Source organism: Corvus kubaryi, unplaced genomic scaffold, assembly GCF_017639235.1.
Source record: "Corvus kubaryi isolate FWS band 111438036 unplaced genomic scaffold, C.kubaryi_AGA036_p1.0 37300, whole genome shotgun sequence".
NCBI lineage: Eukaryota > Metazoa > Chordata > Aves > Passeriformes > Corvidae > Corvus > Corvus kubaryi.
In genome coordinates, this window is record NW_024581093.1 from 5,742,072 (window position 1) to 5,765,888 (window position 23,817).

The 23,817-nt window shown below is 45.3% G+C and overlaps 1 protein-coding gene across 2 annotated transcripts in view; it reads left to right on the forward strand.

Moving 5' to 3' along the window:
- The first annotated feature begins 160 nt into the window (after positions 1-160).
- Positions 161-23,817, forward strand: part of PSKH1 (protein serine kinase H1) — a 31,167-nt gene continuing 7,510 nt past the window's right edge. Inside the window, exons 1-3 of one of the 2 annotated variants that reach the window (XM_042027245.1) lie at positions 161-230; positions 1,586-1,749; positions 2,858-3,883. In XM_042027245.1, the coding sequence (XP_041883179.1) occupies positions 2,945-3,883 (939 nt within the window). In that variant the 5' untranslated portion in view covers positions 161-230; positions 1,586-1,749; positions 2,858-2,944. The remainder of the gene's footprint in view (positions 231-1,585; positions 1,750-2,857; positions 3,884-23,817) is intronic. The other variant, XM_042027246.1, reaches the window with a different exon arrangement.

Genomic DNA, 23,817 nt, shown 5'->3' on the forward strand with positions numbered 1-23,817 from the left:
GGGCCGGGGCCGGGGCCGGGGCCGGGGCCGTCTCCGGGCGGGTCCCGGGCGGGCGCTGGCTGCCGGCGGCCCCGGCAGGGGGCGGTAAAGCGCCCCACCCTCCCCGCCCCTCGGCCCCGCCCCCGCCCCTCCGCCAATCGCCGCGCGCGCTGTCCCCGCCCCTCGGGCGTCCCCGGCGCGCGGTGATGACGTCAGGAGGCGGTGCCGCGCCGCGGCCGGAGCGGGCCGAGGTGAGTCCGGGATCGGCGCCCCCGGGACCGCCTGGCCCGGCACCGGCTCCGCCTCCGCCCCCGCCTTCGCCTCCCCTCCCCTCCCTTCTCCTCCCTCCATCTGGGGCGGTGGCGGTGCGGCCCGGAAGGCGCGGGCGCGGCGGGCCCCGGTGCCTCAGCCCTGCCGCTGCCCGGGGCGCTGGGCCGCGGGGACGGGCGGGCCGGGGAGGGAGCCCTCTCCGGTCCCGGAGTGTCCCCTCAGTGGGGCGGGCGTGGTGCTTCGCAGGCCTGGAGCCGAACCTACTGCGGGACGGGCTCCCGGCACCGGCCCGGCCCTGGGTCCCCTTTCCAGGATGGCGACAAACGGCCTGGGTTGGGATGAGTTCTGAAAACAGAGTTTTGGAAATCCCAGTTGGTTTGGCTGATTCTGGCACAAGTGCAGCAGCCCCAGCCCCAGGTTTTCATTCCGAAATCCACCAGGGGCTTGCACTGGGAATGCCAGGTTGTGTCGGGTTTATGTCAGGCTGTGAGAAGCACATTTGAGATGTGTCAATGAGACGGTAGGCGAGGAACTGAATGGCCAAGGGGAGAAGCATAAATCCCATGTTCCTTCCCACCACTTCCAGCCGTAGCTCAGATAGTTTGCCACCCAGATAGTTTGCCACCTGCCAAGTATATGATTTGCCACTCAGAGAGCTTGTAATGCCCCATTTATCTTAATTCCTTTCCCCACGTTCTTGGTGATTATTGCACAGGAGCATTTCCTGTACTAAGGTTAAGTGTTTTGTTGCTGAGTCTGGTGTGCGGCTCTGAGCTTCTGTAGCCTTCACTGGAACACTTAAGTGTACAAGGAGGAGCTACTGACACACTGGAGTTGCTGCCAGACCTCAGTTAATGCCATTAGTGGATTTATAGGTGATATTTTCAAGTGTTTGGTCCTTCTCTTTGGTTTTATTTACGGGTGGGATGTTTTACACAAGTCCTTCTCTACATGTTGAATTACTCTGTAGTAGTCTTGTTTATGGATGCTCTCGTTCCATTTCTCTGTCACTTAATATGCTTTAAGGTTCAATAATGCTGGGAAAACTGTCCATGGGAGGCATTATTCAGGACTAGCCAGAACTCTTAGTTTTTTGTCGTGGTGCTTTAATTTGAATGAAGCCTCACTTCCAGGGCAGTGCTTGGTGAAAGTTAGCTAAGCTTTCTGTGAAGTTGTTTTTTATTTCTGCTGCCTGCACCCTACTACAGGCATGTCTGTGCATGGCTGGGTTGTTTGACTTCAGGGTGCTGCCAGGAGGGCCTCTGCCTTGAGAAGTTACTTTGATGATGTTCGATTATGAAATCGAATCTTAACTAAAGCCTGGTTTTCTTTTCAGGTTGGATGTAGAGTCCTGAACTTCTTCTGTGTGTCCCTTTAAAACGTTTCTTATTTCTCCACCTGCTTCTCCTGATGGAAGACTGGCTGGGGTTCCTTTTCTGCTGTTCATGCTGAGTAGTTGCTTGGAGAGGTGGTGTGTGAGTGGAGGTACACCTGGTGATGGTAAGACCTAAAATCACATTTCCAAGGCTAATGTTTTCTGTAGCCTCCTGTGAAGGCTCAGGCACCTGTTGATGGGCTCTGAGTCAAAAATGGCAAATGTGAAACCGCCCAGTGACTGCCAGAGCCACAGGTGGCTTCCCCATCCCCTGACCAGTCATATTGTTTTAATCAGCACATAAAGACTTGCCCAAGTGCAGCTCATTTGGTTTTGTTGGGATACAGTGTGATGAGCAAGAACTCCTAGTCTGGAACAGCTGGTAGGAATTCTACTTCTTACATGCAGCTCCATATGGAAAGCCAGAAGTGCCACTTGGTGCCTAAAGAGGCAAAATAAAGCAAAATTGAGGTTGTTGAAAGATGTGAAAGCCCGCCTTGATTTCTCAGGGCTTGCTGACTGAAAGGTGCTCTGGGTAAGTGAGCACCTCCCTTTTAGCAGGGGCTGCAGCAAGTTCAGTGGTAGAACGCACCTTAAAACCAGTGTGCTCTGGCTCCATATTCCCTGCCTCTTGTGCTATTCCATTGATCCCCAGGAGGAAAGTAGTGAGAGGCTTAAGACAGTGTACAAGTTGAATATAAAGAAAATCTTGGGAAGATGTGTTAAGTGAACAAATTGCTGAGGTACTCTGTGGACCTTCTGGTGAGAAAACTCAGAACTATAAGGATTGCATTCGCTGCTGACTGAGGAAGTTAAAACTTCCTTAACAAAATGAAAGAAAATGATTGACTTTTTCCTTTACTTGATTTTTATTAAGCAATTGTGTCTGGACAAAAAGACCTCCAGAAGTCTCATGCAGCCTCAACTGCTCTGTGACTGAGTCAGTGCTCAGCAGGGAGCAGAAAACAAAGTATCCTTAATAAAGAGAGATACTGTGTAATTTCCATGGACACATCTGTTCTGACCATGACTGGGCATTTGTAGGCACTGCCTTCACTCACTTGAGATGAAAACAGCAGAGCGCCGTGCATGTTCTATAGTAGGGAGAAGTGAAAATCCCAAATCCTCAGTTTGGATAGCATGGCCCTGTTGTTTTAATTTTTTTTTCCCCTCCATTTGAACCTTTACTACCTTGATTCCTCTTTATTTGTTTCTTCTCATTATTTTTCTAAGATTCAGATGTGGGAATTGCCCCGGATGTGGTTGCTGCTGATGCTCCCCTGGGAACATGCCTTGATAGGGAATTAACACCAGTCAGTGATGGGCTGTGGGACAAGCAAAGTGCTTCCCGAGCCCCCCAAAGATGTGCAGCTAGACCTGGTTAAAAAAGTCGAACCTTACACAGGCCACAGTGACATATACAAGCATTTCATCAAAGATGACTGCGGGGCTGTCATCAAAGCTGGCTCTCCCTCCCCTCCGCATCACGCCAACCCCTATCCCGGGAACCCCCTGCCCGCCCACCAGCCCGAGCCCCGCAAGAACAAAGTGGCCAAATACCGCGCCAAGTTCGACCCCCGAGTGACGGCCAAGTACGACATCAAAGCGCTGATCGGGAGGGGCAGCTTCAGCCGCGTGGTGCGGGTGGAGCACAAGGCCACCAAGCAGCCCTACGCCATCAAGATGATCGAGACCAAGTACCGGGAAGGGCGGGAGGTGTGCGAGTCGGAGCTGAGCGTCCTGCGGCGCGTCCGCCACACCAACATCATCCAGCTCATCGAGGTGTTCGAGACCCAGGACCGCGTGTACATGGTCATGGAGCTGGCCACCGGCGGAGAGCTCTTCGACCGCATCATTGCCAAAGGCTCCTTCACCGAGAGGGACGCCACGCGCGTGCTGCAGATGGTGCTGGATGGGGTGAGGTACCTGCACACGCTGGGGATCACCCACCGGGACTTGAAGCCGGAGAACCTGCTGTACTACCACCCAGGAACGGATTCCAAGATCATGATCACGGACTTTGGGCTGGCGAGCGCGCGGAAGAAGGGAGATGACTGCCTGATGAAAACCACGTGTGGCACTCCGGAGTACATTGCTCCTGAGATCCTGGTCAGGAAGCCCTACACGAACTCCGTGGACATGTGGGCGCTGGGGGTGATCTCGTACATTCTCCTCAGCGGCACGATGCCCTTTGAGGACGACAACCGCACCCGCCTGTACCGGCAGATCCTGAAGGGAAAGTACAGTTACTCAGGCGAGGTGAGTGTGGTGAGGGGTAGCCAAGCAAGAAGCTCTCCCTAAATGGGTCTTTGTGATGACCAGAAGCTGGCTGTCCTGTGGGTGGTGACATTACCAAGGGTAAAAAAATATTTGTGATTCTGGCTTTTAAAATCCTTTCCCATTTTCTATCTGTTCCCAGTGCAGTGTAGCAAGCTCCTTTAAAAAATGTGTGCACAGAAAGAGGAAACTTCCTGTAGAACAACTGGGATGCTTGTGGGTTTCTAGCTGGGGAGACCTTGGCTGTGGTAAGCTGCTGCTTGAGGCTTTGCAGTTGAAACTTGTGCCAGGGTGTTTGAAATGTGGCACTAGCCTGATTTCTGATAGAAATCCAAGTGTATTATGGAAAATAGCTTTGCTGAAAGACAGGATTATGGCAGACAAGCGGCACTTGCTGGAGATGTGATTATTTCAAAAATTGATCTGCATTGCCTCCTGAGCTTGGTATGTGAGAAAATGGAGGATTGAAGTATAGTTTTCATAGGTAAGTATGGAAAGAGGAGTCTTGGGAGATAATTTTTAGGCATTCTGTAAATGATAGTGGGGCCTGAAGGTGCTTCTTGCTCTTCAGAAGAAACAATTTGAAATTAAACACTTCTTAATATTATTGTGATACTTCTGATCAAAAACCAGCTGGTAGGAATGAGTGTTGCTACTGTCATGTCTTTGCCATGCCATGCCTTTGACTATTGAGTGCAGGTCTGTGTCCTCTGGATAAAAATACAGAGCTGAAAAGCATGTGTAGAAAGGCAGTGTGCATAACCAAAGGTATGGGCTGGCTTCTGTTTGAAGAATGAGCGAACAGACTAGGGCCCTTCCTCCAAAAAAATTAACAATTGAAGGAGGTCTCATTAGCTGATCAAACTCAGTGCAGCCATAGGCAATCTGGAGAGAGTGAATTGAGTGTTTTGAAGGTTCCCTGGAGTAATTTACTTTGATGTCCACTGGTCCTTGTGCCAGAACGGACTGATTTTGAGAAATATTGTGGATTGCAATTAGGCCACTGGAGACTTGTATGTTATACGTGCAGAGGTAGCACATGTGGCACAGAGAAAGCATTAGACTCTCTATTTTGAAAGTCTCAGTGCACAAGCCTGAGGCGCTTTACCTGTTATGCCACCACAAATTACACATTTTAGGAGGCTGTTAAGGATCCTGTGTGTGACATGAGTGATTGTTTTGAAAAGCTGTCGATGTTTTACTGCTTGGAAGGCAAATATGTGCCAGCCAGTAGCCTGTATCTGTTGCCTGGATGCTTTCTGTTCCTCTAGAGCCAGGGAAAATGGGTGCTTTAATTTACCAGTGTAATTAAGCCTATGCCCCTAAATTGCACAGTGCTTGACTGTAGGCATGTATTGGCAAGAGATGCAGTAAAGAGGCTGCTCATTTTGTGAATAAACTTGAGGAGAAAACAAAGTGAGCCAGAGATTTAAAGGTGTCTGGTGTGTTTCCCACAATCTTGCCAGCACTCTTAAAGCCATCTTCTGGATTTCTAAATGCTTCTGTATTTTGATGTTCACAGAAAATGGCTCTTTTTTTTTTGTGTGTTACACTGGAAGAAGTGGGAAGATGTCAGAAATGAGGCTATTGGTAAGTTTGACAGGCTAATGGGAATGGCAGGAGCTCTGAGTCCTGGTTTCTTTGGAGCAGGAGTGGGCAGAATAATCAAGTGCATTGCCAAAAGCATCTGTCTTGGATGGATGCAGAAGCAGAGGTTTCATGGGAACAACTGCTTTTCTTCTCTGTAATCTGAAAGTTGAGGATCTGAAACAGAAGAGAAAATGTTGAAAGACGCCTGTGAAGTACAATGCCCAGAGCTGACAGCTTGGGCTGTGTGGCTCAGACATTTCCAGTGGGGAAGGAGGGAGCTGTCTTCAAGCTGTACCATGGCAGGCAGCAGCAGTGCCCTGAGTCTCAGTGCAGAGTCCTGCTTTTCGAAAGGTCTGGCCCCAAAACGTGGTCACAGAGGACAAAGCTGTATTGAAAGAGAAACAAAAGCGGAGGTGCACGATGACCTGAGAAGCAGCTCCATTTTCTTGGAAAAACAAGTGATCCTAAGTCCAGCTAATGTAATTGCTTTCTGACTGGGACCCTCTTACCCCGGCTCCTGTTCCTGGAGTATGAGGTCTGTTTGAAGAGGCCATTAGCAGATCAATAGGAGAGGTCTCCCACAATAGGTTATTCAGGTACTGCTGACATCACTGCTCTGATTATCTCTTGTATCTCCTTCTGTACTTTTTGAACTGCTTCGAGTAATGGCTAGGATGAGGAAGGAAGGACAGCTGGCTTTGTAACATGGTGTGCTTTTTTTCCTGAGCACCCTGAGTAAGGGTTAGGTGGGCTATTGACGCTGCTTTGGATGTAGCCTGCTGAAAAATCGTTCCTTTTCACTTGTTTTTGTTAGAACTTACTAAAAAGAAGGTTTGGACATATTTTTAATTTAATTTTTAATTGAAATCTTGGAGTTAAAACTGATTTCTGGGATCTCTTTGTAGCTTAGAAAGTCGACTGAGGAATAAAGCTGGAATTCCATTCTTACTATCCTTTGAATTTGAAAGTGCAGAATTGAAGATTGGACCATCATTATCCTGCTAGGACAGGCTTGCTCTGGTTCTGTTTCAAAGCTTCTCCTTCTGTTGAATACCAGTACTTTTATGTTGCTTTGCACACCTGGGAAAATTGCTGGAATAAGTGGAAGATAATGTATGCTCTGGATAAATTGGGAAACTTAGCTGAGGTGTATGAATTGTTCTGGTTTTGATATCTGATCTGGGCAAATCATTTCTCTCATAGGCTATTCTCCTGTTCGTAGAACAGAATCAACTTTTTGTGGTATGCTCACAGTGGGTGAGGTTGGTGTGTGCCGCTGTGGGAACACGTCTTAATCAAATAACCAGAAAAGCTTGTTCTAAATAGTGGTGCAAGTGGATGCATTGATAAACGGGCAGTTAGGAGGGACATGCTTGATATATGAAGGAAATTGGGCATTGCAAGTCTGTAGGAGCTCTGCAAGAGACTTAGCAGCCTGTGGAGAGATTATCTGGTTTTGTGTGACTTAGATTTTCCAGTGGTTTTTGATAAAAATCCTCACCAAAATCTCTTGAAGGAACTTTGCAGCTGTATTGTGATAGTGGCCTTCGCATGGATCAGCAGTTTGCTGATAAGCACAAATGTGAAATACATGGTCAGTTCCATAGGGAAAGACAAAACCTGAAGTTTGAAGGATCTGTTCCCTTCTGCCTTAAAGCCAGCAGGAGAAAGTTCCCTAACAAACCTTCACAGTCTCTGATGATACAGACTTCTTCAGAGGATGAAAACGAGGGCTGTGGACCTTGGAAGTTTGCCTGAGTTTGAAGAGCAACTGGATGAATTCATGGAAGACACACTGATGGGGAGAATGACACAAAAAAGTGCCAAGTGTGGATAAAGAAGTCCCTAAGCCACATATTTTTGAGCCAAAGGAGAAGCCTAACTTGCAAATTGTATGTGCATTGCATTTCTACTTTTCTCTCCTTGAACATTCAGAACCTTTATGATCTTCTGCCCTAACTTGGAGTTTAAAGCACCAAGTTATATGCAGGTGTTGAGTAAACTCTGCAGACCCTGTATGGATAGATTCAGGTTGGAAGAACGCCCTTAGTTACAGGAAAACCAAGTTACTCTGGATGAGTAGCATGAATGGTGTTCCCATAACAACAGACTCAGTCTGTGTGAGTAAAAAGACAAACCACTTTCTCCCCAAGCAGTTTTTCCTGCCTGCAGCTGATAGCAGAAGCAGGAAGCACGGAAAGTACAGGCATTGCATTAGCAGACAAACTACCTGTACTACCTGGCTGAAAGCAAGATAAAAGTAAAGCCATTCCAAGGCAGCTGATGTGTGCTTACAGGATGAGTCCTTACCCAAGCACGTCTGCAGAGCATTTCCAAAGTATCCTTTTAATTGTCTTCGTTGTGGGGGCTGGTTAAAAAGCTGTGGAGGACTTGTAATCCCTCAAATCCCTTGTGACACATAGTGGAGGAGACAGGTGACAGGCTTGTCAAATTTTAATATTAACTTCCTGCATTTATTCAGTGTTTTGAGAGAGAATATGGTAGAGCTTGAACCCAGACTGCTTGTGAGTCAGTTGTGAGCTGGTTGCTGAATGGCCCATCCCGCCCCAGAGGGACTGATCAGTCACTGTGTTATGAATTATGATGACTGTGGTTGGATTTCCTATCAAATGACAAACTTAATCTAAAAAAGGCACAAGCAACAAAAAGAAACTGTAATTATTCTTGGTAACCTACTTCCCCTAAAAGCTGCAGATGGAAATGTATAGTGGCACCTCAACTTTCTATTCTGCATACTTGTATTTTACTGTAAAAATGATCTCCTATAGGAGAGGGAAAAAATTATACTTGCATATCACAGAAAATCTCTCCATAGTCCTTATCACTTTGCAGGAGAGTTCAGTGAGTGTAGGACAAGCATTCTGAAACTTTGGATGAGGCTTTGTACAAAAGTTTTGCAATGCAGTAAGTTTTGCATTGATGCTGTGGCAGGTCTGGCTGGCTTCCAGTCCTGGAGAGATTCCTGCATGTTTGTACTTTTGGTCACTTAAAATTAATTACATATGCCTATGTAATTAAAAAAAAATCAGTCTTTTGTTGTTTTGATGATAAAAGTATAACCACTTTATCCAAATATACCAGTTTAGAAAAAAATTAAGTATTTCACACCATATTACCTTTATTTTCTATTTTATACTTAGTTTGCCTTATAAATGTGTCCATGTTTTTTCCTGCAGTTCATACCTTTAATGTTAAGTATCATCAAGTTTTGTGTAATATGTTATGTGCTAATTAAATTGGTTAAAGGGTAGCAACTGCTCTGAAGGAGGGAAAATTCTGTCTCTGGTGATCTCATCGTAGTACAGCTCCTGTTTAGGATGAGCAGTAAGGCAGCCTAGCTTCCTTGAAATTGGACTGGAGTATGTCTTTGGGAAAACAATAAAAGCAAGTTTAAAATATAGCCAGGAACAGAGAAGCACCACTGCCCTCTAATGCTCCCTTGGTCCTATATATATATATTTTAATGCAGGAGATAAAGTCATGTATGTACAAGAGGCCAGAAACGCTGGTAGGTGCCTCCCTTTATTGAAGATTTACCTTTACAAATTGTAGAGCTGCTCTTGGCTCTAAGAGGAGCTCAATGCAAAGCCACCTGATTCTTCTGGAAGTTCTCCATTGGCTCAGTGCCTGGGAGGGTCTGGATGCAGCAGGACCCCTCGCTTGTGGGGTCCCCAGAAGGTCACACTGACACACAGTGTTGCCTTCCATGGCTGTGCCAAGATGGTCTTTAGACCCATTAGATGCTTTTGCAGGGCAGTCATCACCTTGGCCTCTGATGTCTGTGCCAGAAGAGAGGAGAGATTTCAAAGCAGCAGGGCGGCCAATTTTCCTTTCTTTTCCCTGGAGTTTGAGTGGCCCAAGCTGTTGAATATAGTGTAACAAGGAAAACAGGGACAGGGCAGCTGAAGGCAAGGTTTTAAAACACATTTGCAGTACTTACTGGCATGAGCATACAAGTCTCTGGGACTTTTTAGCCTTCGTGGGGGAAGAAAGAGCTTTTTACTTAGAGCAGCTGCTGTTTTTTCCTGTGAGCCACATTAGATGGTAGAAGTGTTTTACAAAAGTCTTGTTCTTAGAGTAATGCAGGCATTTTTTTTCTAAAAACTAGAGCTAGCTTTTTTTCCTGTGTAGGGAAGAATTGTTTTTTATATAAATTGTTGAGCCCTTTGCCTGGAAAAAGTAAAACCTCATCAATTTACAGAGGAATGTGCTTTTGCATTTCACATGGCTGTGTGAAAGCGGTGATTTTGAAGTAGAACAACGAGAGTGTTGGCGAGCTGCAGTTGCAGGGCTCTGCTGAAAAGGGCACTCTGCTCTCCTTTGAAGAGCTGGAGCACTTGAACAGGATGAAAGCTCCTCTCCAAACCAGGCACAGAACACCGAGGCCAGCCCAATGAATGGACTTCCCTTGGCTTCTGCTCTTTCTTCTCTTTTAATGCACCAGCTCAGTGGGTGTGAGGATAGGTGTGTTTGTGTTGCTCCATCTTCAGCAGCTGAAGTGTTTGTCCAGATCTCTCCCGCTGCAGGAAGGGACATCTTTGGAAACGTGATAACCTCAATTAGAACCTGAAAGATCCTCCCATCCTCCTGCATGTATCAGTGACCATGCTCCTGCAAAAACTCAGCATGCTGCATTGGTAAACACTTTATTTAAGGGTAAAGAAACACCTTTCCCTGTGAAAGGGCTTTGAAACCAGTGTATACATTTGAAAATCAATTCCCCTCACTCTGGCTGCATCTTAAGGTTCTTTTTGAAGGTTGTTTCCTCCAATGGAATTGGTGTCACAAGGACCTTTTTCAAAATCACTCCTTTTGCCTTTTTACTGTGTGCTTCAGCTTATGTTGCAGCACAGCAGTGAGGAGAACCCCAAATGCTAGGGCAGGGTAAGCAAGGAGAGGGATGATCTTTCTCTGCCTACATCTGCCATTTCCATTTCACAGAACTGTGCTTGTCATCAGGACAGGGTGGAAACTCTGTCTAAGCCTCAAAGCCTCTAGAAACAAAGAAAGCAGGGAAGGAATCTCCATGGGGAAGAGGAATGTGGGTTTTTTCCCAGTGATTTCATTCACAGCCCTTTTTCCTTAGAGCTGCTGTCCATACCAGTAGGTTCAAGGCAGAGTGACAGGCAACAGCTGAGTGTTTTGGTTAAGATTTTTGTGATGAAAGATTGGGTTTGGGGAAGTGGTGCACAGTGTATGGCACGTAATATAAGAATGGAAGGCAGGAGCCACATCTGAGGGGAAAGGATTTACAGCAGTGCTGTGATTTGACATATATTTTCATTCCTTCATCTGCAAGCCCTATAAAATCCTTTTAATGGTAGAACAGTATTTCTACAGAATTAGGGATGTAGGAATAAAGGGACATTGGTAGGGTAAAAAAGAATATTAAGCTGACTCTGTACAGAATACACATTATTAACAGAAAGGATTTCATCTATCAGCTACCGTTGGTGTCTTTGACTCCTTTACATTTGCCCAAAAATAGCCTAGGCCGTTTCCTCTCTTACCTTTGGCTGACAGAATCCTTGGTTTTCCAGCTGTGTCTCAGATGTGTTGTCTTTCTGATACCTTAGTGGAGGTGCATTTTGAGGCAAGACATGCTACTGCACACTCACTGACTGAGGACCAAGATTCAGAGAGCGAGAATGTGTGTTAATTCTGCAGTGGGAAGAGCTGCAACCTGCAGGAAACCTGTCCCTAAATACAGCAGCTGCCCCCTTCTCCTCTTTCTTGGAAATGGTTACCATGGGGCTGAAGTCTGTGTTGGAAGTTCAGCTGCTCCTGGAGGTGGGCTTGAGCCAGGTGCAGCCCTTGAGCAGGGTGTGAGCCCTCGTTTGGTTCTCTTATTGCTGTGGCACACATGGGAGTTTTATCACAAGTTGTGGGGTGAGTGGATTGGGGTAACATCTTGCACTACTTCAGATGGATTTGCTGGACTGCTCTGCTGAGGACCTGAGGCCCCAGATGATTGTATGGAAATACAACACCAGAACAGCATTGCAGCTCTAGGGGCACAAGGAGCAGTGGCTGGCACCTATAAAACGTTTTTAAAGTGATGTTTCAGGGCGGAGCTGTAAAAGTGTTGCACTCTGGAGAAAATTACAGCATCTTCCTAACTCTGTTCTGAGCTCCAGGCTGAGGCTTTGAGTTTTTGCAGAGCTGGCACCTGGCTGTACTTCCAGCTGCTGCCTTGCTGCAGGTTAAAAGCCAGTTTTGTTTAATCAAAACTGAGCTCTGTGGGGAAGGGCTGTGAACATGTACCTTGGTGCAAATCACTTTGTGGCCTGTAATTGACCCTGCCTTAGAGAGAGGCAATTGAACCTGATATATTTGGAAGAATCTGGCGTTGAAAGATGTTTCAGATTTCCTCTGACTGGAATTTAGGACTTCCCTAGCATTTGCAGTGTGCTCCTGCCCTGGGATGTGATGAAGGAGGAGTTAAGCAGCGTGCTTGGCATAGGTAGGAAGTCATGGTTTTAATATCACATAATTGAAATCTCTTTTCAACTGCAAAAACTGTTCTGGGGAATTTCTGTTTGTGTTGGGCTGGAGGGCTAAAAAGGTGCTTCCTAAGCCCAGAGGTTTTCTTGGCAGTCTCTTTACCTAATCCCTGAAATCCCTAAATCTGACAAGATTGCAATTGCAGCTCTGAGGCTGTAGGCAGAGGGAACTGGGTTAGTTGTTAGGAGCTGGAAGGGGTGGCTTGTACTGGTGGTGGTGCATTTGAGTTCCCTGGTTTGGAGCATGAGCTCCTCTCTCTCTGCTCTCACCGCCCCCCTGCTGCCCTGAGTGAATGACAAGGTAGAAAAAAGAGGCATGTTTTCCAATACCTTTGTTTTTTTAACTGGATGTTTTGATAGATTTTCCTGAAAACTGAGCTTTTACTAATGCGCCAGATTAGTGTTGATTGGTGACACGAGAGCCATTCACACAAGTCAAGGAGAGGCAGAACGTTCTGGAGGTGGCTGTTAAGAGATACCTGCTGTTCCTGCAGGGTTCCCAAAGTGCTGGTGTGGACCCATGCCTGGCTGTGTGTCTACAGCTCGTGAACTTCCATAATCATGGTACTCCCTACACATCCAATGCACCAGTGCTTCAGGCAGGCACTCCCTGTGATTAACCAAAGAGTCTGATTTTATATCTCACAAAAGGTGGAATTGAGCTTTCTGATAAAAGTGTTTGTGTTGATATGCAGAAAAGAGTCCACTACTGGAATAAGTAGTACAGTAGGTATGTTTATTCCAGCACTGGGACGCATGGGGGATAGCTCCTGCAAAGCCGTGCGTGCTGACAGCTGCATTCAGCTTGGTATTTATCGGGTTACAAGTTCCATATTCATTAAGTTTCCCAACACACCTATACATATTCATTACCCAGCCCCGCCCAGCCTCGTCTGATATTACAATGAGCCCAAGAGTCGTTGACATCCACGTTGGGCTTGCGCAGTGCTGTCTGGTGGTCGTGGGCAGGGGTCTCCGGGATGAAGTAAGACTCCTCCTCAGATGAAGTAAAGAGTCTTCCTCATTCTGAGCTTTTCACCTTGCTTCCCTGCGCATGTTCTTCATGTCCCTGGCCCAAGTCCAAACTTCAAGGCTGGTTTAAGTTAGTTTTAGGTTCAAAAACAGGATCTTTGGTCAAGATTCCTTCCCTTTATCAATAGTCTTATATCTTCTTATTCTGCTTTGGTAGGCAGAATAAGTGTTGAGCAAGCTGTATGCATTGTTTTTAACAAACAGCTTCTTAGCAAATCATTTAACGTCTGCTTCCCCTTCCTCTGCCTGATTCAGTGTGTTTCCTACCTTTGTGTGTGTCTGAAGAGTAATTTCTAAGGGACTTTTTAATAGTCTGATCATTTTGAGAATGATTATGTAGCTCAGATGTGAGGAAGGTTTCTCATTACAGCTGGGATGATTCAGAAGACTTTATATACTGTTTTATCAGTGCTGATAGGAGTGCCTGGGTTACAGTTTCTTATCTCTCTACACTCAGTCCTTCATCTTTTTTTTCATTTGCTTTTAGCTTTACAAGCTTCAGGAATTCTTGGTGGCATTCTTCAGCTACTGTTTCGTTCAAGAGTCTGATATTGCAAAATTAAGGAAAACTTGACACTTGGTTGAGAATGTAAAATAATTTCATGGCAAAGTCCTCTTCCAAAGTTATAGGAGTTCCCATACCTCCAGTGTTTAGCACTGGAGCTTGGCAAGGATGGATCTGACATTGGAGAGGTCTTCAGCTATTTTCATGAAATTGTTCCATGGTCCCTGAAAACTCCCTTTTTGGAAATGAACTGTGAGCACAGAAAGTGTGGGGACCAAATCTTGTATTTCCCTGAACCTGCTGTGTTAAAAGTGACATTTACTTACCAGTGCCTCATCAACAAAGTGGAACATGTAGTGATGGTGGTTCTCTAGAAATGGCCAAAGGTCCAGAGGTATTTGAGGATTTATTGACCAACCCAGTTTAGGTGCAGCTATGTTCATTATATTTGCAGGTGGCATTGAATTGGAATGGCTGCAAAGGGCATTGAGTTCCAGATAGCCCTATCAAATTTGAGCAATTCAGTAGCAGGTGTAGGTTGTTTTGTTTTTTTTTTAAATAAGAGTAAGTTAGTGTACAAAAATAGGCGAAGAACAGAAAATTAGGAGGTGTTGGCTTCTCAGAAAAGGATCTGTCTATGAATCACAAACTATTATGTGAGAGTGGTGTCATACTTGTGGGAAAAGGTGAATGTACTGATGTGTATGAACAGAAAGGCAGTGTGTGGTATGATCCTGCTGTGTTTAGTGGCTGCTGCAGATGCCAAGCTGAAGCTCTGACACTTCTGGGCAGCAGACTTCAAAAACACCACGGGCCAAGTGGAGAGACTTGACAGAAGGTCAACAAAAACAATTGTGAGTCAAAAAACCGCAGTGTCCGGAAGAGTAAAACATTTTTGGCTGTTTGGCCTAGAGAATGTGTTGTCATAGAAGTTTGCAAATATGTAAAAGGCTGCTTCAAAGAGGAAAAGGAATAATCTCTTTTCCAGATTATGTCAAACAAGAGCCTTAAACAGCACTTAGAAAGATTCACACTGAGCTTTTTACAACACTGGTGTCTCCTGTTCCTAAAAAATGTTTACCCGGAGGATTTCTGAAGCTGTCTTGCAGAACACGTGAGGCAGTCATCTGTCAGGAGTGATGCATCTGGGGTGGGTCCTTGGGGGACTGTGGGATGGATTGGATGATCCTTGTGTGTTTGTTGCAGCCCTGCCTTCACCCTGATTTCCCAAGGAAGCAAAGTTTATGGAACTGTGCTGTCCTTCAGTCTTCTGGAATTAACTATTTAAATTCTAAGGTTGGTGTCAACCCAGTTTGAGCAACGTGCAGGACTCAAAGTTGTTATGAATTTTATAAAGTCAGTGGCTCAGTAGGAGAGAGAACTAAAGCACATCTTTCCTGCAGGAAAGGTAATTGAATATCTGTCCAAATTTACCCAGAGCTGATCAGCACATGTTTATTTCTGAAACATTCATGGCACACTTGACCCTGTTAAGCATGTCAGATGGAGCCTGGGCAGGGATATGTGTTGGAGGGAGGCATGTGCTGCTGCTGTGGAGGGGATATGACAGTGCTGGCTGGGGGCAGGGAGGAGAAGCACTTGAGTAGTAGAAACCTTGGTTACAAGAGACCTTTGGAGAGTCCTAATCCCATTCAGCTTGAGACAAGAGTGTTGCCAGCACTAGATCATGTTGGCTGTGACTTTGTCTTCCTGAGTCTTGAAGGGCTTCAGGGATGAAGATCCTCCACCTCCCTGGTGACCTTTTCCAGGACTGCACCACCCTTCCCCTGGTATTTCCTGATACAGACCTTCCAAGGTGCAGCTTCTCCCTGTTGCCCCTTGTTTGGACCTGCTGTGTGGCTCTGTAATCCTTGTAACTACTTTTAAATAATTGTAATATGCTATTAGATTGCCCTTAGACTTTGCTTTGTCAGGCTGAACAAGTCCAGCTCCTTTCCCCCCTCCTTGAAGGCTGTGTGTCCAGGACCCCTGGCTATCTTGGCAGCTCTCACCTGGATCTTCTCCACAGTCTTTTTGAACCAGGCTCAACAGTAGGTAGTGTGATTCCACATAGCAAACTGAAATGTTTTCATCTTCTTTTGGAAAGAAAAATACCCCAACAATGTAGGTAAGAAAAGGGTAGGATTTTAACAGGGAAAAAGATCACGTTGGTGTAAGATTATAGCTGCAGAATTAGGAATGTGTTAAGTTAGGAATTTTTGATTTGTCCTTTTTCCTCCTTGTGTATGTGCAGTTGGCTGCAGTGTCAATGACATACTTTGTTTTTCGGCAGGATCTCTGTCTCCATCACTGAATAGTTGGGATGCTGAAAGAAATTTGAGAAGAAAATACAGAGAAGTGTATTGGAATGGGATCCAGAACAGTTATCCTGCTCTGAATTCTAACAAAAATGTCCCAAATAGTGCCCGGAAAGACAATTATAAACCAGTGACCCAGGACTGAATTGTGGTTAACCAAGCAAGCCTACTTAGAGTGTCTCCTGATGTTTTGTTTACTTTAAAATGGGTTATATCCACCTTGCCTACCCAAAACAGTGCTTTCTGAGAGAAAACCAGGAGTGGCATTGAGCCACACTCGCCTAGTTTGGGAAGCACTAAACCTGGGCTTTCAGGAAATACTCAGATGAAGGAGGCATCATTTCACCTCCTCTGAAACCATGCCAGGGTTGGATTCTGATTAAAACTGAAAGAGTGACTGTAAGGAAGAAAGGAGAGTCAAGCCAGACAGTGGGGCAGCTGGGGCTTGGACGTTGCTGGTGTTTGCAGCACAGCTCCTCATCTTGATCCTTGTGGGTCCCTTCCAGCTCAGGATATTTTATGATTCTGTGATTCATCTGTCTGCTGTGTTTGGGCTCGAGGAGGTTAAAGGAGCTGTCCAGTAGGCAGCAGAGGAGAGCTGGTGCCAGCCAGGGAGCAGGGCAGGGTTGGACTGGCAGCTAAGACTGTCTTAGGATTTACTCCCCCTTGCTCATTCCCTCGTAAGCGCCCAGGGCTTGTGCACCGACAGCTCGGAGCTTGCAGGAGGGGGTTGTGTGTACGTGGGAGGTTGTAAGCTTATCTGTTCATCCCCCCACCACTGCACTAATCAGCATGATGAAAGATATTCTTCCTCCCTGGAGAAGATCTTTCCTCCCTGTCAGGAGCCACCATTTCTTAATTAAGCTCTTACTCTGAATTTGTATGTAGAAACACGTATTGACTTCAGCTCCAGTTCACAGCCAATACTCTCGTAAGGTAATAGTTCAGAGTGAGAGAACATCATTCAGCTCAAATTTGAGTTTTTGAGAATAAAAGCACTGAAGATGTCAGCATACCCATATGTTAGGAACAGACTGGGAAAGATATTTTCCAGTTTAGTTACTGCAAATACTGCTGGGAGCTGGTGCTATTGCAATGCCTTTGGAAATTTCTGACTTCTGTTTTCATGGCAATCTCCAGCATTATATACTTGGTGATCTCATCTTTTCACCTTCATCCTTCCAAGTCCAGGTCTCTTAACCCTGATCTTCCTCAATGGACAATTTTTCAGTCAAGGTAGTGGTTAGTTCCCTGTGTACACTGTAACTTGCTGACACATTTTTGAGAGACGTAAAGCGATCCAAGCTGAAATGTGGTATTACCCCATTTTAACAGCTATTCCCTAAGCATTGCACTTGGAAGAGCTGCCCCTGGCTGGAGAGAAAAGCTTTGTGTTTATTGTTTTTGTAGCTGCTGTAATTTTAGTGCATGATTCCAGCTGAATACTCAGTGCCTGTACAGGGAAAATGGGCTGGCTATTTCCATTCGAAAAGCTGGGTTATAGAAGTTCACCGCACCAGATGGCTGCGCATACTTATAATGCTCTGGATTATTAAAGGGCTGTTGTATTTTCCTCTTTCATCCTTCCCTTATTCCTCCTCCCCACATCAACAAATTAATGCTGAATGCTTGGGAATCTGCCCTGTGCAGACTTTAGCACATTTCATCTTTTCATTGGAAACTTCTTGTTCCAGCTCTTTTGAACCAGTTGGTTTTGATCACTTCGTTGCAATTGTTCGGGGGCTGAACCATGCCTGGGACAGTGCAAACCTGGTGTTCCTGGAGCCCCAGCACAGCCCTAGGCTGGTTTGCCATGTCTTGTGTCACAGTTCCTGTCCCCAACCTGCTCCTTTGGAGTTGACACTTTCTGTTTTCCGATGTCATGTGGGAATCTCCTAAATTAGACAAGACTGGTGCAATATGCGTAAATGGGTAATGCAATGAAGAGAGTTCTTGGGGACCTTCTTAGAATCATTAAGGTTGGAAAGGACGTCAGAGCATCAAGTCCAGTTAATTTCCTTCTCAAAACTAGCTTGTCACTTGTCTGCCACCAAAACCATCAGAATTTTAAGTTGCAGCTATTCTGAAAAATAATGGAAGCTGGAGAGATGTGCCCTGCCTTCAGCACCATGCATATGTGTTAGATTGAGTCATTTTTATGAAAAGAAAATAAATTTAAGTTGTTAACTTGTTTGCAGTGCAGGCTTTGATGACCCTTTTACAGCAGCTCCCATGGAAGGCAGAGTAAAATTCAGGAACTCTGCTCTGGTATCCAAAATCTGCTCATTTTGATCAGCAGATCAAAAGAAAGCTGCTCTGCCTCCGGAGCATTGGCTCCCAGTCATGCCTAGGTCCAGCATTGGGTGAGGAGATTCACAGCAGTCACACAGGTCAGGGTTTGTTTCCAACACGTGTTGGGAGCTCTCTGCGGCGCTCGCCCCGTCCGTGCTTGCATCAGCTGCAGGGGAGAGAGGTGGGTTGGTTGTTCAAACCAGAGAAGAACACGTTGTTTGTTCCCCACATGCCGGTGTGGCCGGCGCCTCAATAGCTTTTATGCTGATGTGAATAACAAGCAGGGGTGGTGAAGGGATTTAATCACACAGAGCAGATCGCTGCACGCAATCACCCAGCCTAAGTGACACTCAGAGGAAGATCTCTTTCTTCTCCCCCTCCTCCTCCTCCAGGCTCAGAGCCTGTGTCTGAATAAAACATAACACACTTGAGAGCTCTTTAAGGCATTGTAAAGGAGGCTGCTTTCCCCTGAGTTTGTTACCTAGCAGGGCTGGAATTGCAGATGGGTGATGTGCCCTGTGTTTTATGTAGCTTAGAAGTCCAGGAGATGCTTTTGTAGGGAATGCTGGTGCACCCTCAGAAGCAGCAGCTGGCATTCCTGAGGGACCAGAGCCACACTCTCCACCATGGTAGCTTCTCCCATTGTCATTGAGGCTGTAAGACAGGCTGTGGGATGGGTTTCATACTTGGTTGAAGTGCTGCTAATTCTGGACTCAGTTCCAGTCGCTCTCTTGGGTTGATGTAGCTACTTCTGCAGCCATCTGGTGAGTCATGCCAAGGAATGGCTGGGCTGAAAAGCCCAGCTGAAAAATTTACAAAAACTCCCTGATTTGGCTCACCTTGCACAAACCAAGCTGTCTGTGCCTGCACGATGGGGAGTGCAGCATCAAATGGGAATGACAACAGAAATGTGTTCATCTCCCGTGGCACTGAGCGTTGCTGCGAATGGTGATAAGGGCATGATGTGAAGGCATTAGGGTAATAACCCTCTGACCAAGTGGATGCATTAAACCCAGTCTATTTGTTGGGGCAGGCTTATTCCCAATAAATCTATTTTATTTTGTGACACTTCAAAGTAGACATCAGATGGTTTTCTGTAGGAGAACCCTGCAGGAATCTGTGTGCTGCTGTGGGGCTTCTCAGTCTCTTTGGTGCTTTGAGACTTCTGCAGTGCTCAGCCAGACTCATCCTAGGTATCAGTGGGACTGGGATACAGTATTTTTGGCCTAAGAGCCATCTTTTGCAGCTGTGATAACATGCTTTGTGCTTCATGTTTTTGTAAAAACTGACTGGCAAGGGAGATCCAGGCCTTTCCCTCACCTTCCTCATAAACATTGTCTTTCTTCTCTTGGAAACAACATGTAACTTAAGTAGGAGTCAGGAAATCAGGATGTATCCTTCCTTCAGTGGGTACTGTTGAGACTAAAAGCAGAGCTTGAAGTCAGATGATTCTTTTATTTGCATGTGACTAACCAGAAGATCCCTCTACAGCTTTGTGCAGCTCTTCTGCTCTCCCCCTTTTTTTTTCTTTCCTTTTAAATTCTGCTGGATCATGTTTTTAGTCACTGTGCTAAATTCTAGAGTTACAGACATTACTTTCTAGAGGAGGTTTAGTCCTCCCTCCAGCATGAGGTCAATAGTCTCCAGTGTTAAACAAATCTGTATCCAGGGATCTTCTCGTGAGAAATGAGGTTTTTGAACCGGACACTGTACCAGGTGTCTCAGACAGAGGACATGGTTGCAGCTGTTAGAAAAGCTGGTCACCTATAGGAAGTCTCTGTTGTCATTTAACTGGTATTGCTGAGGTTCAGCTCAAAATATGGCTATTCCACCTTTTTTTAAGGTATGTGCGGGTGGTGAGGCCTTGGCAGAGGCTGCCCAGAGAAGCTGTGGCTGCCCCATCCCTGGAACTGTTCGGGCCAGGTTGGATGGGGCTTGGAGCAACCTGGGATAGTGCACGGTGTCCCTGTCCATGGCAGAGGATTTGGACTAGATGATCTTTAAAGCCCCTGTCAACCCAAACCATTCTGTGCTTCTCTGCAGAAAGACACCAGAACTTCTTCCTTCTGAATGAACACAGTCTAACAAAGGGAGCAGAGGTTGTACTCAAACTGCATCACATTTGAAATGATTTTCTAGAGGAACAGAAGTGCAAGTATTGGTGACTTCTCTTCATTTTTGTGGCATTGTTGTGCCACAAAAGAGCAGGGTTTGTTGTTGCAGCATGGAAATTAAAGGCAAGGCTATCAGATAGGGTTTAGCTGATCCAATGTTTTATGGCCACTGGATGGGAGCATTTTCCTTCCAAGCCACTCTCTGTCTCTCCTCAGGGAAGCAGATGGGCAGAATCTCCTCTGGATTGCTTCAGTCCTGTCATGTGAGCACACTTCACGTCCTGCACTCATGTCCTCCCCAAACACACCAGTGTCAACCTTCCTCAGCTCCTACACAACCTCCTGCTGGTGCCTTGCAGTATTAATTTGGAGGGTTAATGGGATTTTGCTAAGTTAAAACTGCTGTTTTGTCAACTTACGCAAGTTTTCTGGAGAGTGGATGCATTTCTCCAGGGGCTGGGGTTGCAAATTGTGGTGGTAGAATGTAGCCTTACGTATTACTAAAGAAAAAGCTTCAGTGAAATAAAAAAGATGCGTGTGATGCAGCAAATCAAACCTCCAGCTGTGTAAACAGATCAATAAACTGATTTGTGTTTGCTGACCAGAAGAAAAATCTAATTGCAGCTACTCCATATTCAACATTTGTGGTGAAACTAGAGTAATTGGAATAATGAGAAATCCAATGTGCTTTTGTTCAGAGTTTATTCTTCTTTAGGATTCATTAAACTGGACGGGCCTCTCAAGGTTTAGGCTGGTTATGTATCACAGTTCCTAACTCCTCAGACTTCACAGATTTCTTCAAATTCCAAATCATCACATTTGCCATCCTTAAATAAGACTTGAAAAGATTGAAGCAATATTGTTCCTGGTGTTTAGAGGGTCATTTCACTCTCCAGAATCTCATTTGACTGACGTTTGAATGCATCTGGACAGCAAAATAGCACCTGGGTTGCCTCAAATTCCAGGTTTATGCAGTTACTTACCCCTGCAAGAGGAAATAATGCTCTCCTGCATGTCCTGAAGATGTATTTCCAAGTACTGTTGTGCCAGTTCTCAAGTACTTTTCATTCGAGCATCTCTTGCATCTCTTTGGACTTAGGTAAAAAAGAGAGGATGGAGGTGCTGGCATGGTTGTATTTCTGTGAAGGACCATATTCAGAAAGGTGAAAGGTTTTAGGCTAAAAGGGGAAGAAATAGCCAGGAAAAAACATGAGGTTGGAGTTGTGTGAATGTGTTTTCTCCATCTGAGGGGGACAAAAGCTCTTTCAGGGTACCTTAAGTAATTTCAATTGCTGGTAACAGAAATGAAGATGGTAGTGAAGAGTTCTTAAAAAGTTACTTCACAGAGAGCAAATTGTCACCTGCATTTACCTCCACTTTGAGTTAAAGTTGGTAAATTTAATAGATATATCACCAGCTTGGATGTCCCATTAGGATTGGTTGGAAGTGGGATATGAGTCCTCTGTGAAGGAAACAGAATGGGGTGAGCTCTGGCTGCTGGGTGGAGGAGAAGGAAAGAAGGAATTGGGGGTTGATGGAGTGTAGCCAGGTAATGATGAGTTTGTGATTTTAACTGAATGAATAGCTGAAAGTGAATAATTAAAAAAGCTACAGAAAATAGGTCTTTAAAAGCTTTTCAAGGCAATCTTAGAAAAGTGGAGGCAAAACCTTTTGTTGTCTGGGTTTCATTTGGATCTGTCCATCAGTGGAAGAGAGAACCCAGAGGTCTGTAGCTGGAGATCCCCAGTGTGAAGGGAAGGTGCTGTGTTGCCAGTTGACATATGGTACCACCTGGGATTAGCCGAGATTAGGCCAATGAAGATTAAATCCTGCAAGTTGATTCCCCTTGCTGTTATTTAACAAATGAAGTACCTTATCCAAAGTCTGTAGGAAATCTATAGGCTTGCAATGTGATTTATATTCCCCCATGGTAGGGTAGATTCAGCTTTTTGGTTCTGTTGTTGTGAATACCATGAAGGCTAAGCTCCTCAATGGTCCATCATTCTGCTGAACAGACCAGTGTGTTCAGTTACAATTGAACCTCTATTGTGGTTTTCCTGATAAATTTGAAAAGGATTTTTGCTATTTTATTTGCCTTCTTTATAAACAAACACTTTCATGACCACTGATCAAAAATTGTCTCTATTCTGTTCTGACAAGTGCCTGGTTTTTTCTTACCGTTCATTGCCAAGGTACATTTCATCAGCTAAGAAAAAGTCATTTAAGGCAGGTTATGACAAACTAATTTTATTTATATATTATATTATTTACAAAGCAGTAGACAGGGGAAGAAGAAATGACCTCAAGTTGTGCTAGGGGAGGTTTAGACTGGATATTAGGAAAAAGTCTTCACCGAAGGTGTGGTCAAGCACTGGAACAGGCTGCCCAGTGCAGTGGTGGAATTACCATCCTGGGAAGTGTTCAGAAGGCCTGTGGATGTGACACTTGGGGACATGGTTTAGTGGTGAACACGGCAGTGCTGGGTTGATGGTTGGACTTGATGATCTTCGAAGTGTTTTCCAACCTTAATGATTCTATGACAGAAAAGCTTGAATGTTAAGAGGGGTTTTTTTGTTAATGGATTTAGTTGTGAAATGTAGAGTGGAGTGGATTTTGACTTGGTTTCAAGCACTGAAGTGGTGTCTGATCCATAGGAGAAGGCTGGGCTTGTTCCCTGAGCACTGAGTATTTCCATTCCTATTCTGATTATGTTCAGGAACATTTATAGGTTTTTATTCATGTAGCAGTATTTTCTTTATATCAACTAGTTCATATCATTTTCAGTCTCTTCTCTTGCGTGGTTACTGGCAATCATCCTGTATCCCCTTCAGCTGAGTAAGCCAGACTGTTTTAGTCCTTGTAAGATATGACTATGGTACCCTGATCCCCCTCACAGCCTCAGCTAAAGCTCAAGTTCTTTCCTGGCCGTGCACTGACAGGCTGTGGGCTGGGAGCAGTGCTGGAACTCTTACACCATCCTCCTTTTCATTAAAAAATTGTCCTGGGGATCTGCTCTCTTGCTGCTGCCTTTGAGTCTTTTGGAAAGAAAATTGCTTTCTGTAGCAATGAATTACAAACCTCAAAAAAATCAGGACATACCTTTTTTAGACCTTTTGCACAAGGAAAGGGCATTATTTCTGGCTATACAGTCAGTGAACCATGAATTTTAAAATAGCTGGGTGCTTTTCTTCCTCACCCAATGAGGAGAAGAATGAGAGACACAGAATAGCAGACTTTTGCTTTTTAACTAGACATGGGTGGGTCCACTCAGTTACACGTATGTCACCATTATTGTATCGAAATCTTCATTGCAGGAATCTGCTCAGGCTTTTTCTTAATGCAGCTTGGGATGTGATCTCCACAGACTTGAAAAATTCAGTGTTGGTGGTTCAGGATGGGTGAGACCCACAAAATACCCAGTGATTGCAGAAAACTGCTCTTACCTGGCTCCATTCACCACTTGGGGTTTTCTGCTGCCCATGCTGCCTCTTCCCCTCTACCCTTACAGTAGATTTTGTCACATTTTGTCCACAGCCCAGCC